The sequence below is a fragment of the Mustela nigripes genome, chromosome 13 (assembly GCF_022355385.1).
Source record: "Mustela nigripes isolate SB6536 chromosome 13, MUSNIG.SB6536, whole genome shotgun sequence".
Lineage (NCBI taxonomy): Eukaryota > Metazoa > Chordata > Mammalia > Carnivora > Mustelidae > Mustela > Mustela nigripes.
In genome coordinates, this window is record NC_081569.1 from 48,986,767 (window position 1) to 48,999,514 (window position 12,748).

The 12,748-nt window shown below is 41.7% G+C and overlaps 1 protein-coding gene and 2 non-coding genes across 7 annotated transcripts in view; all 3 read left to right on the forward strand.

The window, feature by feature from the left end:
- CHD8 (chromodomain helicase DNA binding protein 8) overlaps positions 1–12,748 on the forward strand; it is a 63,159-nt gene that overhangs the window by 45,180 nt on the left and 5,231 nt on the right. For 4 of the 5 annotated variants that reach the window (XM_059372384.1, XM_059372387.1, XM_059372385.1 and 1 more), the window contains exons 16-34: positions 182–437; positions 1,406–1,616; positions 1,865–2,060; positions 2,564–2,731; positions 2,916–3,095; positions 3,452–3,562; positions 3,900–4,096; positions 4,297–4,496; positions 4,577–4,757; positions 4,847–4,936; positions 5,220–5,323; positions 6,863–6,992; positions 8,100–8,175; positions 8,645–8,699; positions 8,878–9,085; positions 9,519–9,727; positions 9,819–10,538; positions 10,760–10,911; positions 11,194–11,496. In XM_059372384.1, coding sequence (XP_059228367.1) covers positions 182–437; positions 1,406–1,616; positions 1,865–2,060; positions 2,564–2,731; positions 2,916–3,095; positions 3,452–3,562; positions 3,900–4,096; positions 4,297–4,496; positions 4,577–4,757; positions 4,847–4,936; positions 5,220–5,323; positions 6,863–6,992; positions 8,100–8,175; positions 8,645–8,699; positions 8,878–9,085; positions 9,519–9,727; positions 9,819–10,538; positions 10,760–10,911; positions 11,194–11,496 — 3,747 coding nt within the window. The remainder of the gene's footprint in view (positions 1–181; positions 438–1,405; positions 1,617–1,864; positions 2,061–2,563; positions 2,732–2,915; positions 3,096–3,451; positions 3,563–3,899; positions 4,097–4,296; positions 4,497–4,576; positions 4,758–4,846; positions 4,937–5,219; positions 5,324–6,862; positions 6,993–8,099; positions 8,176–8,644; positions 8,700–8,877; positions 9,086–9,518; positions 9,728–9,818; positions 10,539–10,759; positions 10,912–11,193; positions 11,497–12,748) is intronic. The other variant, XM_059372386.1, reaches the window with a different exon arrangement.
- LOC132000535 (small nucleolar RNA U6-53/MBII-28) lies at positions 7,466–7,575 on the forward strand. The gene has a single exon (XR_009399384.1). It is a non-coding gene; the product is annotated as a small nucleolar RNA U6-53/MBII-28 (small nucleolar RNA).
- Positions 12,539–12,631, forward strand: LOC132000536 (small nucleolar RNA U6-53/MBII-28). Its single transcript, XR_009399386.1, has one exon. It is a non-coding gene; the product is annotated as a small nucleolar RNA U6-53/MBII-28 (small nucleolar RNA).

A 12,748-nucleotide genomic window follows, 5' to 3' on the forward strand; every position in this document is an offset into this window, starting at 1 on the left:
ATAAATTACAAGGACCTCTCTGAACTCCTTATAACCTTGTGCCTACGTCATTGGTGACATTGTACGAGATCCACATTTTTCAGATAATGGAAAGCTCTCATTGTATTCCTTCATGTTTCCATGTAATGTGGGAATGTTTGTCTAATAGTTTTTATTTATTTTCTCTCCTGTATTGGCACAGGTTCAAAAGCTACAGGCCATTCTCAAGCCAATGATGCTCAGAAGACTCAAAGAGGATGTCGAAAAGAATCTGGCACCCAAACAGGAAACTATCATAGAAGTAGAGTTGACCAACATCCAGAAGAAATATTACCGGGCTATTCTGGAGAAGAATTTTTCCTTCCTTTCCAAAGGGGCAGGTCATACAAACATGCCTAATCTACTCAATACAATGATGGAGTTGCGCAAATGCTGCAACCACCCGTATCTCATCAATGGTGAGAGAGTTCTGGACAATACCTACATTTCTATATCACATGCATTTACTTGCAAATAATATCCCTGAAGAACAGTAGATATGTTGACTGATTTGGGAGGGAAGGGGATTCTTCTTATAAAACAATTTTTTTTAAGACTTTAAGATTTTTTTTTTAAAGATTTTCGAGAGAGAGAGAGAGAGAGAGAGAGCACCTGTGCTGGGGAGAGGGAGAGTAGTAGACTTCCCGCTGAGTGAAGAGCCTGATGTGTGGCTCAGTCTTATGACCCTGCTGCAGTCATGACCTGAGCCAAAATCAAGAGTTGGACACTTAACCAACTGAGCCACCCAAGCTCCCCTCACTTACTTAATTATTTATTTAAGACTTTATTCATTTGAGAGAGAGAGAAAGAAAGCAAGCATGAGGGGGAGCATGGGAAGGGCAGAGAGAGAGGGAGAAGCAGACTCCCTGCTGAGGAGGGAACCCGATTCGTGGCTTGATCCTAGAACCCCGGGATTATGACCTGAGCCAAAGACAAGACCCCCAGCTGAGCCACCAGGCACCCTCAAGCACCCTGCTTCTAAAAAAAACCAAACAATTCTTATGTGGAATCTTTTTCTCTAGTCCTTCCCCCTTGATCCTGCATAATCTATGGGATTTGCTGTGTAGAATGTCATGAACAAGAACAAAGTCATTCTGTGTTCTGGATAAATGTCCTCATCGGTACTCCATTTTGTAGTTCCTGTTTTGGATGCCAGTAGGGTGATGATAGTTGTTTGCATGTACTATCCTAGTCCTCGTTGTTATAGATATTTTATCCAATTACAATCTTAAGTCTAACTTGTTTGCAGTATTTTGTATAATGCAGTCGAAGATGATTTAGGATTTTTTGGGTGCTGAAATTCTCTGTGAGGAAAATGTTTATTTCAAGTCAGATTACTTTTCTTTGCTTCCCATCTCACCATCAAGTTTGATTTTTCTTTTGGTAGGTGCAGAAGAAAAAATCCTAACAGAATTTCGAGAAGCTTGCCATATTATACCTCATGACTTCCACTTGCAGGCCATGGTTCGTTCAGCTGGCAAATTGGTTCTTATTGACAAGTTACTTCCAAAACTTAAAGCTGGTGGCCATAAGGTTTTGATCTTCTCCCAGATGGTACGCTGCCTAGATATCCTAGAGGATTATCTAATCCAGAGGAGGTGAGAAAAGTGTCATCCCTTGCCTTGTGTTTACTGTAGCTTCATAAAACTGTAGAGTAGGAGGGTCTAGGTTTAATTAAAGTTGGCCAGGACCAGGATAAAAGGAGTACTTAATATTCTCAACTTTCTGTTTAGGTCTTTGGTCAGCTAAAGAGATGGAATTACTGATATTGATCCTAATTTGTTTTTTCGGTTTCTTTTTCTGCTTAACTAAGTTAGTTAAATTTTTTTCTGTAACTGCCATACAGGTACCTATACGAGCGTATTGATGGGCGAGTCAGAGGTAACCTTCGACAGGCAGCTATTGACCGCTTCAGCAAGCCTGACTCGGACCGCTTTGTCTTCTTGCTGTGTACCCGGGCTGGTGGACTTGGTATTAATCTCACAGCTGCTGATACCTGTATTATCTTTGATTCAGATTGGAATCCACAAAATGACCTGCAGGTAGAGGAAATCTTTGTCTTAAGGGCTAACTACCTAAAGTAAGTGGTTTTGCAACAGGATCAGGATCTGTTAGACTTGTACATCAAAGAGTATGGAATTGTTTCTTTAGTTTAAGGGTGGCAGTCTCCATGAGAGGTCAGCAAATTTTTTCCATAAAGGGACAGATAGTAGATCTTTTGGGCTTTGGGAACCATACGATTTTTGTTGTAACTATTCATCTCTACTCTTGGAGTACAAAAGCAGCCATAGACCATATATAGATGAGTGGGTGGGGTTAAATATCACCAAATGCACAGTGGCTGTGCAGCCTATAGCTTACAGACCCCTGGTGTACTTGGTGGGACAATAATTTCATCTTAAAATTGACTTTTGGTTTTGAGTTGATCTCATGTCTTCTTTGTAGATATGAATTGGTATTTTGAATCACAGGTCTCTTGCTGCCACTGCTGTCCGCCCCAATTTTATGTCATCTTTGCCCTTTCTTTCCATTTCTTTTTAAACAGGCCCAGGCACGGTGTCATCGAATTGGGCAGAGCAAAGCTGTGAAGGTGTACCGTCTCATCACTCGTAATTCTTATGAGAGAGAGATGTTTGATAAGGCTAGCCTCAAGTTGGGATTGGATAAGGCTGTGCTTCAGTCCATGAGTGGTCGAGATGGCAACATAACCGGAGTGAGTCCTCTTTATCTATAGATATGTTTGTAGTTGGTCATAGTGATAGAGGGAGAGAAAGCTGGTTTTTGCACAGGAATATGACTACCTTCTTTGGATTTCTTAAAACATAATGAACTAAGTTATTATATGGTTAGATAGTATTCTCTTGTTAGCTTTTTCATTTTTCTATTGGATTTTGCAGATCCAGCAGTTCTCCAAGAAAGAGATTGAAGATCTCTTACGAAAGGGGGCATATGCAGCCATAATGGAAGAAGATGATGAGGGCTCCAAGTTTTGTGAAGAAGACATTGACCAGATCTTGTTAAGACGAACCACAACCATCACCATTGAGTCTGAAGGAAAGGGTTCAACCTTTGCCAAGGTATGTTCTGTCTGTGCCAAATTAAGGAAAAGAGGCTAGAGACTGCAGTCTCCTAGAATTTAAATTATTTTTTTTCTTAAGGATTTTATTTATTTGACAGAGAGAGAGACAGCCAGAAATGGAACACAAGTAGCGGGAGTGGGAGAGGGAGAAGCCAGCTTCCCATAGAGCAGCGAACCCCACACAGGGCTCGATCCCAGGACCCTGGGATTATGACCTGAGCCGAAGGCAGATGCTTAACAACTGAGCCTCTCAGGCGCCCCTAGAATTGAGATATATTTTTAAAATATAGTTACTGGTTTCCCACTGCTCAGAAAAATGTTGTTAACTTTACTTTGTTCCTTTGTTCTCACTAGGCAAGCTTTGTTGCTTCTGAAAATAGGACTGATATTTCTCTGGATGACCCCAACTTTTGGCAGAAGTGGGCCAAAAAGGCTGACTTGGACATGGATCTACTTAATAGCAAGGTAGGCTTCCTTTTCTATTAGGGAGGAAGTATTATAGAAGACACATTACTTTCAGGAGACTTTGTAGCAGCTCTGATTCTTTGATGCTGACCTTGGATTATGATGGTATATTGTATGTAAGAGCCATTGTAAAAACTTCCTGTTTGGGTATCTACTGCTTGGATATCTACCACTTAACTTCGTTTCTGAGTCATATATTTTGCCTGTCCTAAAAAAATCTCTCTTAGAGTATCTACAAATGTTATATACAAGGCTATTTCAGTCCATAATTGTGTTAATTCCTTTCCCATGGCCTTGTCATGAAGAGAGTTCTCTTCTCCTTCTGTTCTCTGTGTAGAATAATTTGGTGATTGACACACCTAGAGTACGAAAACAGACCCGCCATTTCAGCACTCTGAAAGATGATGACCTAGTGGAATTCTCTGATTTGGAAAGTGAAGATGACGAGCGTCCACGCTCTCGCCGACATGACCGTCATCATACCTATGGGCGCACTGACTGCTTTCGGGTAGAAAAGCACCTATTGGTGTATGGGTAAGAACCACCTTGCCATTAGAGGTAGTGTATTTCCATCCTGATGGACACGCTATTTGCCTTTCAAATTGGAGGCTGTGACCAAAGAGGGAATAATGGGAAAAGCTTTATTCTGTTACCATGTTTGTCCCCAGATGTTTTTGTCTCCTACTTTTTGGGAGTCCCCAGGAAAATATTCTTAAAGTTTTCTGTTTTTCTAGTTGGGGACGATGGAGAGATATTTTGTCTCATGGACGTTTCAAGCGACGTATGACTGAACGAGATGTGGAGACAATTTGCCGGGCCATCCTTGTATACTGTCTTCTGCACTATCGTGGGGATGAAAATATCAAAGGCTTCATTTGGGACTTGATTAGCCCTGCCGAAAATGGCAAGACAAAAGAATTGCAGAATCATTCAGGTAATTATCAACTCTTTACTTTTCAGATTTCTATTGGTTACCTAATCTTTTGCAGGTCCAAGGGTTTTTCTCAATCCAAGTCTTCAATTTCTCCCCTTTCCCAGGTCTGTCTATCCCTGTGCCCCGTGGACGCAAGGGGAAAAAAGTAAAGTCACAAAGCACTTTTGATATCCATAAGGCAGATTGGATCCGGAAATATAATCCTGATACTCTGTTCCAAGATGAGAGTTATAAGAAGCATTTAAAACATCAGTGTAACAAGTAAGGATAGAAATTAACAAAGACCAAAGCATTTTCCACCTCAGAGTTTCTGCATTATTACTGAGCCAGCTTTTCTTCCTCCCTTTTAGGGTGCTATTGCGTGTACGAATGCTGTATTATCTGAGGCAGGAGGTTATTGGAGACCAGGCAGAGAAGGTGTTAGGGGGTGCCATTGCCAGGTACAGTTATGCTGTATTTTTCTTTATGTATTTCTCTTTATGCCCTGCCTTATTCCAGAAAAGATTGGTTTACTTTTTTCAGTCTGTACTATCTTTGGAATAACTGGTAATTAAGATCTGTGTATCAGGTCTTTGATCCTATGCTTGATACCCGTGGAAGGAATTTGGTAGATCCAGGAGCATTTTAAATTACTGGATAAAAGAAGATACCTCTAATCTTTCCAAGGATTGTCATTTTAATTCCCTTCATTGCTTTGCTGTTTCTGCTCTTTTATACCTTTAGTGAGATTGACATATGGTTCCCAGTAGTGGATCAGCTGGAGGTTCCAACAACATGGTGGGACAGTGAAGCTGACAAGTCCCTGCTCATTGGAGTCTTTAAGCATGGTGGGTACCTTTCCTTAGCTTATTCCTTTCCTATTGTGGACTGATTTCCACAGATGGAACACGTAGCAAAACGCTCATGGCCAATAACTTGAGTTCTCTGATTGATCTTTAATAAAATTATATTTGAATAGGAAACTAGTTCTTAAATATCTACAGCAAAGCAATTAGTTCCTATAAATAGATGTTTAGAAAGGCCAGATGGACAGTTAAATCCTAAGGTGGGGTGTTTCCCATCTGTTCTCTAACCTGTATTAACAGTCTGTATGTTAAGCATCTCAGTTAAGGTTTCACAAATCAGGGGAGGTAATACATGCCCACTCTTATTAATAATAACCATGCTTAATTTTTGTGAAAGTGTTCTATTTATGTAGCGTACTGTTTGTCTAAATATTCAACATGGATTCTGATGGAAGTGTGAACTACAGTGAGATAAAAAATAAAGTACAAAAAGCGGGAGTACTCCCTTTTCAGTCTAGCTTAATAACAAATCCTAGGTATTAAAAGCAGGGAGTGCTAACCAACTTCCAGCTCAGTGATTTAGTGAATTCGAATATCATTTCTTTTTTAAGATACTTATTTATTTGGGCGCCTGGGTGGCTCAGTGGGTTAAGCCGCTGCCTTCGGCTCAGGTCATGATCTCAGAGTCCTGGGATCGAGTCCCGCGTCGGGCTCTCTGCTCAGCGGGGAGCCTGCTTCCCTCTCTCTCTCTCTCTGCCTGCCTCTCCATCTACTTGTGATTTCGCTCTGTCAAATAAATGAATAAAATCTTTAAAAAAAAAAAAAAAGATACTTATTTATTTATTTCTATAAAATAAAAATAATGGCACTTGAACCACATGTTTTCCTGAACTTTGATGGATAAGAAAAACTGAACATTTTCTAGTCTTAAATTTACTTTTGAGGGGCACCTGGGTCGCTCAGTTACTAAGTATCCGCCTTTGGCTTGGGTCATGATCTCGGGATCCTGGGATCAAACCCTGCATCAGGCTGTCCGCTCGGCAGGAAGCCTGCTTCTCCCTCTCCCATCCCCCTGCTTTTGTTCCCTCTCTTGCTATATCTCTGTCAAATAAATAAAATTGTAGAAAAAAATTTACTTTTGAGACAAGGAGGTTTAGAAGAGTCCACACATCCTGAATTGTGTTCATTCACTCATTCATTCATTCAGTATTCATCACATAGTCATTGCCTGTTTGTTTGCAGGTGTTTCTTATCCTTTATTTGAAAGTGCATGGCTTGGCCCTAAATTATTTTACTTTTTTCATTTGCCAAACTGTGTACTATGAATGATAACAGAAGAATTACTGGTTAAATGGCTATCTAAACCTGCCACCATTCTATAAATATTCTGATCAAATTCCTATCTTTCACAACTAGTGATAAAACTTTGTAATTGCTATAGAACTATTCAATATAGTAATAAAACCCATCAGCTGTCCAGGTTAATATTTTGTATTATGAGTACAGTAGCTCATATATTTGAATTATTCCAGCACACTTTAGGCGAAGTTAATCTTTGGCTTATGGTCTTTTTTTTTTTAGGCTATGAGAAATACAATACTATGAGGGCGGACCCAGCCTTATGCTTCTTGGAAAAGGCTGGTCGACCAGATGACAAAGCCATTGCAGCAGAACACCGAGTGCTGGATAATTTCTCTGACATAGTAGAAGGGTAAGCATTGGTGTTTAGTTCTCTTGATGTTCTGAGTCTGCCCTTTGAAGGCTCTTAGTCACTTATACATAGATATAACATAATTCTTGACTAAACCCATCGGTATTCTTAATGATGGTTATACTCATTAATGATAGGTTATTAACAAAGAATGGGACCAGCGGAAAGGACTCCATAAACTAGGCTAAAACAACACATTTGCCAAAGATGCAACCAAGGGTGAAAATGAATGTTACTCCCAAATGGCTTATTTGATATTCTGTTCAGTTTTTTTTGTTGTTGGTTTTTTTGGGCAATATTTATCTGTACAGCCACAGTAGCTGAAAGGACAACTAACTGGTTGTCTTGAAAGATAATAGCCATGCACTCTCCTGTGTCACTTACGTGGTAGAGCCTCAGGATATTTTAGTCCTGGTTTATCATCTTCCAATGGTGCTGACACATAATAGGTATATATTCTGTATGGATACATGCCTCAATGATGAGTTGCCATGCTAATACTGAGTCACCAAGTAGGGCAATGTTGCCTTAGCTTGGGTGCCAGTGAGTTTAACAAAACTTCTCATGTGGAGACCTGAGGGGCATGTGAAATATTTGGCTTAGTTCATGAATACCCATGCACTCTGCAGTTGAGAGATTTCTCTTTGATTATCTAGTCTTGGTTTGCTTAGTGCAGGACCCTCAAAGGAAACTGGTTCGGTTATTCATCACAAATCATTATGTCACTCTTCTACTCAGTAGAACAAAATAAAACAAGCAAACATGAACTATTCAAATGTAACAATAATAGTAAATAGGAAAGAGGGGAAGAAAAGGTAAACTATGAAAAGAAAGGAAGGATTCTGGCCAAGGTATTCATTTCAGATTCAACCAGTTTAGAATGGCACTTTGTCAGTTTCTTCTCATTCTTCATCTTATTGGATGCTCTACCTAACTTTACTCGGAGCTTAGCACCTGGCTTGCCATTCCTTTGAGCATGAAGGAAAACTGTGGTTCCATCCTGGATTGTATGTTTGGCCACGTCTTCATCCTAAATTCCTCTTAGTGAAAGAAGATACATTCTTGGTTTTTTGTTTTTTTTTTTTCTATGCCTTTGGATAATTTTAGAGTTGACTTTGATAAGGATTGCGAAGATCCTGAATATAAACCACTCCAGGGTCCCCCGAAGGACCAAGATGATGAGGTGAGGAATTCTCATTTGAGTGTAGCTTTGCTCTATTACTCAATAGTTAAGTATTCTTTTATTCCCTGGATTCTGAAGTATACTGATTAATTTATAATATAAGACGGAAAGTAACTACTATTTGAGAATATAAAGTATTCATGGAAAGGATTGTTAACACCAGCTGGGGGAGACCAGGGATGGCTTTGTGGAGGAGGTGGGATCAAGCTGGATGTTGAAGTACATTATTTGACTGCTAAATTCCCAAGCCCCTTTATTTTTAAGCCATTAACAGCAAACTGATTTTTTCAGGTTCTACTTTCTTACTACTTTAGTCGGTTGCTTCCATTTTTTTGTGAGGGTTCATTAGACGTTTTTCTTAATCCCTTTGGTGCCATAGAAGGACACACATAAGAAAGTGATTTCAGAGTGCCAACTTCCCCCCCTTTCCCTCCCCCCTCCATCCTGTGGGGTGGATCTCCTTCTCTAGGGTGATCCCTTGATGATGATGGATGAGGAGATCTCAGTGATTGATGGAGACGAAGGTAAACTTCTAGGTCAACTAGTACAATTTTGTGTGGGGTGGTGGTTTGGGGAATTATTAACTGAATTCTGTCCTATCCTGGGATTTCTAAGAGCTTTGCTTTGGGCTGGGTTGAAATACTGGTGTTATCTCTCCTGCCTTTCTTGTACTTCCTATTCATTCTGCTTTGCTTCCCACAGCCCAGGTGACCCAGCAGCCAGGCCATCTCTTCTGGCCTCCAGGCTCTGCTCTGACAGCTAGGCTTCGGCGCCTAGTAACAGCTTATCAACGCAGCTACAAGAGAGAACAGATGAAGATAGAGGCTGCAGAACGAGGGGACCGGAGACGGCGGCGTTGTGAGGCAGCCTTCAAGCTAAAAGAAATTGCACGGCGGGAGAAACAGCAACGGTAAAGTATGACTGGGAATTTGGGCTGAGCTTTAGGCTTGCCTTTCGCTATGGGTCCTATATTGAAAAGCATCTTAGGAAGGCTTTATTTGGACTTCCCTACTGAGGGAACATCTTTTTTGCCTTTAATTGTTACTCCTCTACAACAAAAAAACCACAGCTCCTTGGAAGGTCTCTTACATGGCCATTCTCATTGATCTAATTGCCCACGTATTTTTTCCCTTAGCTGGCTACTCTTAAAATCTTACATGTTACGGAGTACCTCTTAACTATCTCTTCTGCTGTTTTCTGGGTTGTTTTTGGTTTTGTTTGGTGTTTTTTTTTGCCCCATCTTTCAATTTTTTGTTTATTCAGGTATTCTTATTCACAGTAAGAAGTAACCAAGTTTCCCTGTGTTTTTCTGCTCTCTGCTGCCTGACTCCTCTTCCCTTTAGATGGACAAGGCGTGAACAAACTGATTTCTATCGAGTAGTGTCTACCTTTGGTGTGGAGTATGACCCCGATACCATGCAGTTCCATTGGGATCGCTTCCGTACATTTGCCCGACTGGACAAAAAAACAGACGAAAGCCTTACGAAGTACTTCCATGGTTTTGTGGCCATGTGTCGCCAAGTGTGCCGCCTTCCCCCAGCAGCTGGAGATGGTAAGCAAGACTAGAGAGTCTTGGGTGAGTGGGGATGGATGGCAACAGAACTAACGTGGTTCATTTCTCCTCCCTCCCCTATCTCTTACAGAGCCCCCGGACCCTAATCTGTTCATTGAGCCCATCACTGAGGAGAGGGCCTCACGGACTCTCTACCGTATTGAATTGCTTCGGCGCTTACGGGAACAAGTTTTATGCCATCCCCTTCTGGAAGATCGGCTGGCATTATGTCAGCCTCCAGGTCCTGAATTGCCCAAATGGTGGGAGCCTGTTCGGCACGATGGGGAGCTTCTACGAGGGGCAGCCCGCCATGGGGTGAGCCAAACAGACTGCAACATCATGCAGGACCCAGACTTCTCTTTTCTGGCTGCCCGTATGAATTACATGCAGAACCATCAGGCAGGAGCACCAGCTCCATCCCTGTCACGCTGCTCTACACCACTGCTCCACCAGCAGTATACCTCGCGCACTGCCTCACCACTGCCCCTGCGCCCAGATGCTCCTGTTGAAAAGCCACCCGAGGAGACAGCTGCCCAGGTCCCCAGTCTGGAGAGTCTGACTTTAAAACTAGAGCATGAGGTGGTGGCCAGGAGCCGACCAACCCCACAAGACTATGAGATGCGAGTAGCCCCCTCTGATACCACCCCTCTGGTTTCCCGGAATGTTCCACCAGTCAAACTGGAGGATGAGGATGATTCAGACTCTGAACTGGACTTGAGCAAGCTGTCACCATCATCTTCTTCTTCCTCATCCTCATCCAGCTCCAGCTCCAGCACTGATGAGAGTGAGGACGAGAAGGAAGAAAAGCTAAGTGAGTGCATGTGACAGGCTACTGGCCCTTTTCCCTATTTCCCACCCCCCACCCCCCTCACCCAGCTCTTTCCCTTGTTTTCTAAATGCATCCTGTGGGAGAGATTTGGATTTCGATTTGATAGAACACCAAAATAGATCTGTTATTCTTTGGGCCTTTATTTAAAGTCCACATAATAACTTTATTCTTCCGCCTTTGCTCACATTCTGTATGGTCTCTAGCTGCTGACCGGTCCCGCTCAAAGCTCTATGATGAAGAGAGTCTTCTGTCTCTCACTATGTCCCAAGATGGATTCCCAAATGAAGATGGAGAACAAATGACCCCTGAGCTGCTGCTGCTACAAGAAAGACAAAGAGCTTCTGAGTGGCCCAAGGTAAGAGCCTTGTTCCTGGACATATAGTCTGGCAATATACTGTAACAAAAACCAGGAACAGGAGACAGATTGTTCTGGTTTTCCTTAATTATATTTAGTGCAGCACGTTTTTTTCATGAAACTCTTCCTTGTTTGACTTAGGGATCTGATACTATTACTTCCCTCCTTCTGCCTTGTGATTTTTACCCATCCTGCTAATGATGGTGCTGTTGTTTGTCACAGAATCACATAGCTGGTACCCAGGCCCTAAAACCAGTATTGATTTCTTTTCTACCCACTTAGGATCGTGTGCTTATAAACCGTATTGACCTCGTCTGCCAGGCTGTACTCTCAGGGAAGTGGCCTTCTAGCCGCCGGAGCCAGGAAATGGTAACAGGAGGAATTTTGGGGCCAAGCAACCACTTGCTAGATAGTCCCTCATTGACTCCAGGAGAATATGGTGACTCTCCAGTTCCCACACCACGAAGTAGCAGCGCAGCTTCCATGGCAGAGGAGGAAGTGTCCGCAGTCACCACAGCAGCAGCTCAGTTCACAAAACTTCGCAGAGGCATGGATGAAAAGGAGTTTACAGTTCAGATTAAAGATGTAAGCTCAGCATTTAGGCACTGGGAAATGGGGAAGGAGACTGGAGTTTTGCAGACTGCTTCACTAAGGGGATATTAAACTTGTTTGGTTAGTTAACTTTAAAAATGAAAAGGGAGTTGGGGTGCCTAGCTGGCTTAGTCAGTTGAGCATGCACTCTTTTTTTGAAGATTTTATTTATTTGACACAGATCCCAATTAGGCAGAGAGGCAGGCGGGGGGGTGGGGCGGTAGGAAGCAGGCTCCCCGCTGAGCAGAGAGCTTGATGTGGGGCTCCATCCCAGGATCCTGGGATCATGACCTGAGCTGAAGGCAGAGGCTTAACCCACTGAGCCAGCCAGGCACCCCAGAGCATGCAACTCTTGATCTTGGGGTTTTAAGTTTGAACCCCCTGTTTGTGTAGAGGTGACTTAAAATTAAATAAATAAACTTAATAAAGTAAGTAAGCAAAAATAGAAAGGAGAGGGGAGAAAAATTAGAGTTCACAAAGCTCCTTTGAAGAAAAGTCATTGCAGTAAAGGAATGGATCTTGTATTTCCTAAGGACTAGATTAAAAGAACCCATATTTTTGAAAAATTTAATTGATACAAAACTTCTTTTCGGTGGCTTGTTTCTAGATCCTAGAAACCTAGTTTTAAAGATTGAAATCAAATTGTGGGAAAGCTGTTAAAAATGACACCTAGGTATTATGGACCTTACAAAGTTAATAATGTTATTCTTAGTGAAGTTAAATTAGTATTATTATTTAATAATGGGAAATTTCATTTATTTTTCCTGATCATCTTCCACATTGAAACCCTATTAGCTGGTCCTTAAGTACTAAACAAGAAAATTTTCTTTCCTTCCTTCCTTTCTTTTTCTTTCTTTCTTTCTTGTAGGCTCCACACCCTGCGTGGAGCCCAAAAATGGGACTTGATCTCACAACCCTGAGATGAAGAACTAATCTGAGATCAAGAGTTGGACCTTTAGACTTTTAACTGAGCCACCCAGTCACCCCCAAGAAAAATTTCTTAAACTAGTATGTGATAGGAATTATCAGGATTTTGCCCCTGTGATGAGTTGCCATGCTAATAATGAGACACCAGGTATGGGGTGTTGTTGAGATAAATTCTTCCCTAATGTCTGTCTACCTGAGGAGCACTAGGTCAAAAAACAAAATCTTTCTGTGGAAAAAGTATATAAGTTTAGATACATTTTTAATTTCTACCCTTAAGTCAGATGGCCTTCCTTCTCATCATTGAGCCAGAGGATGACCC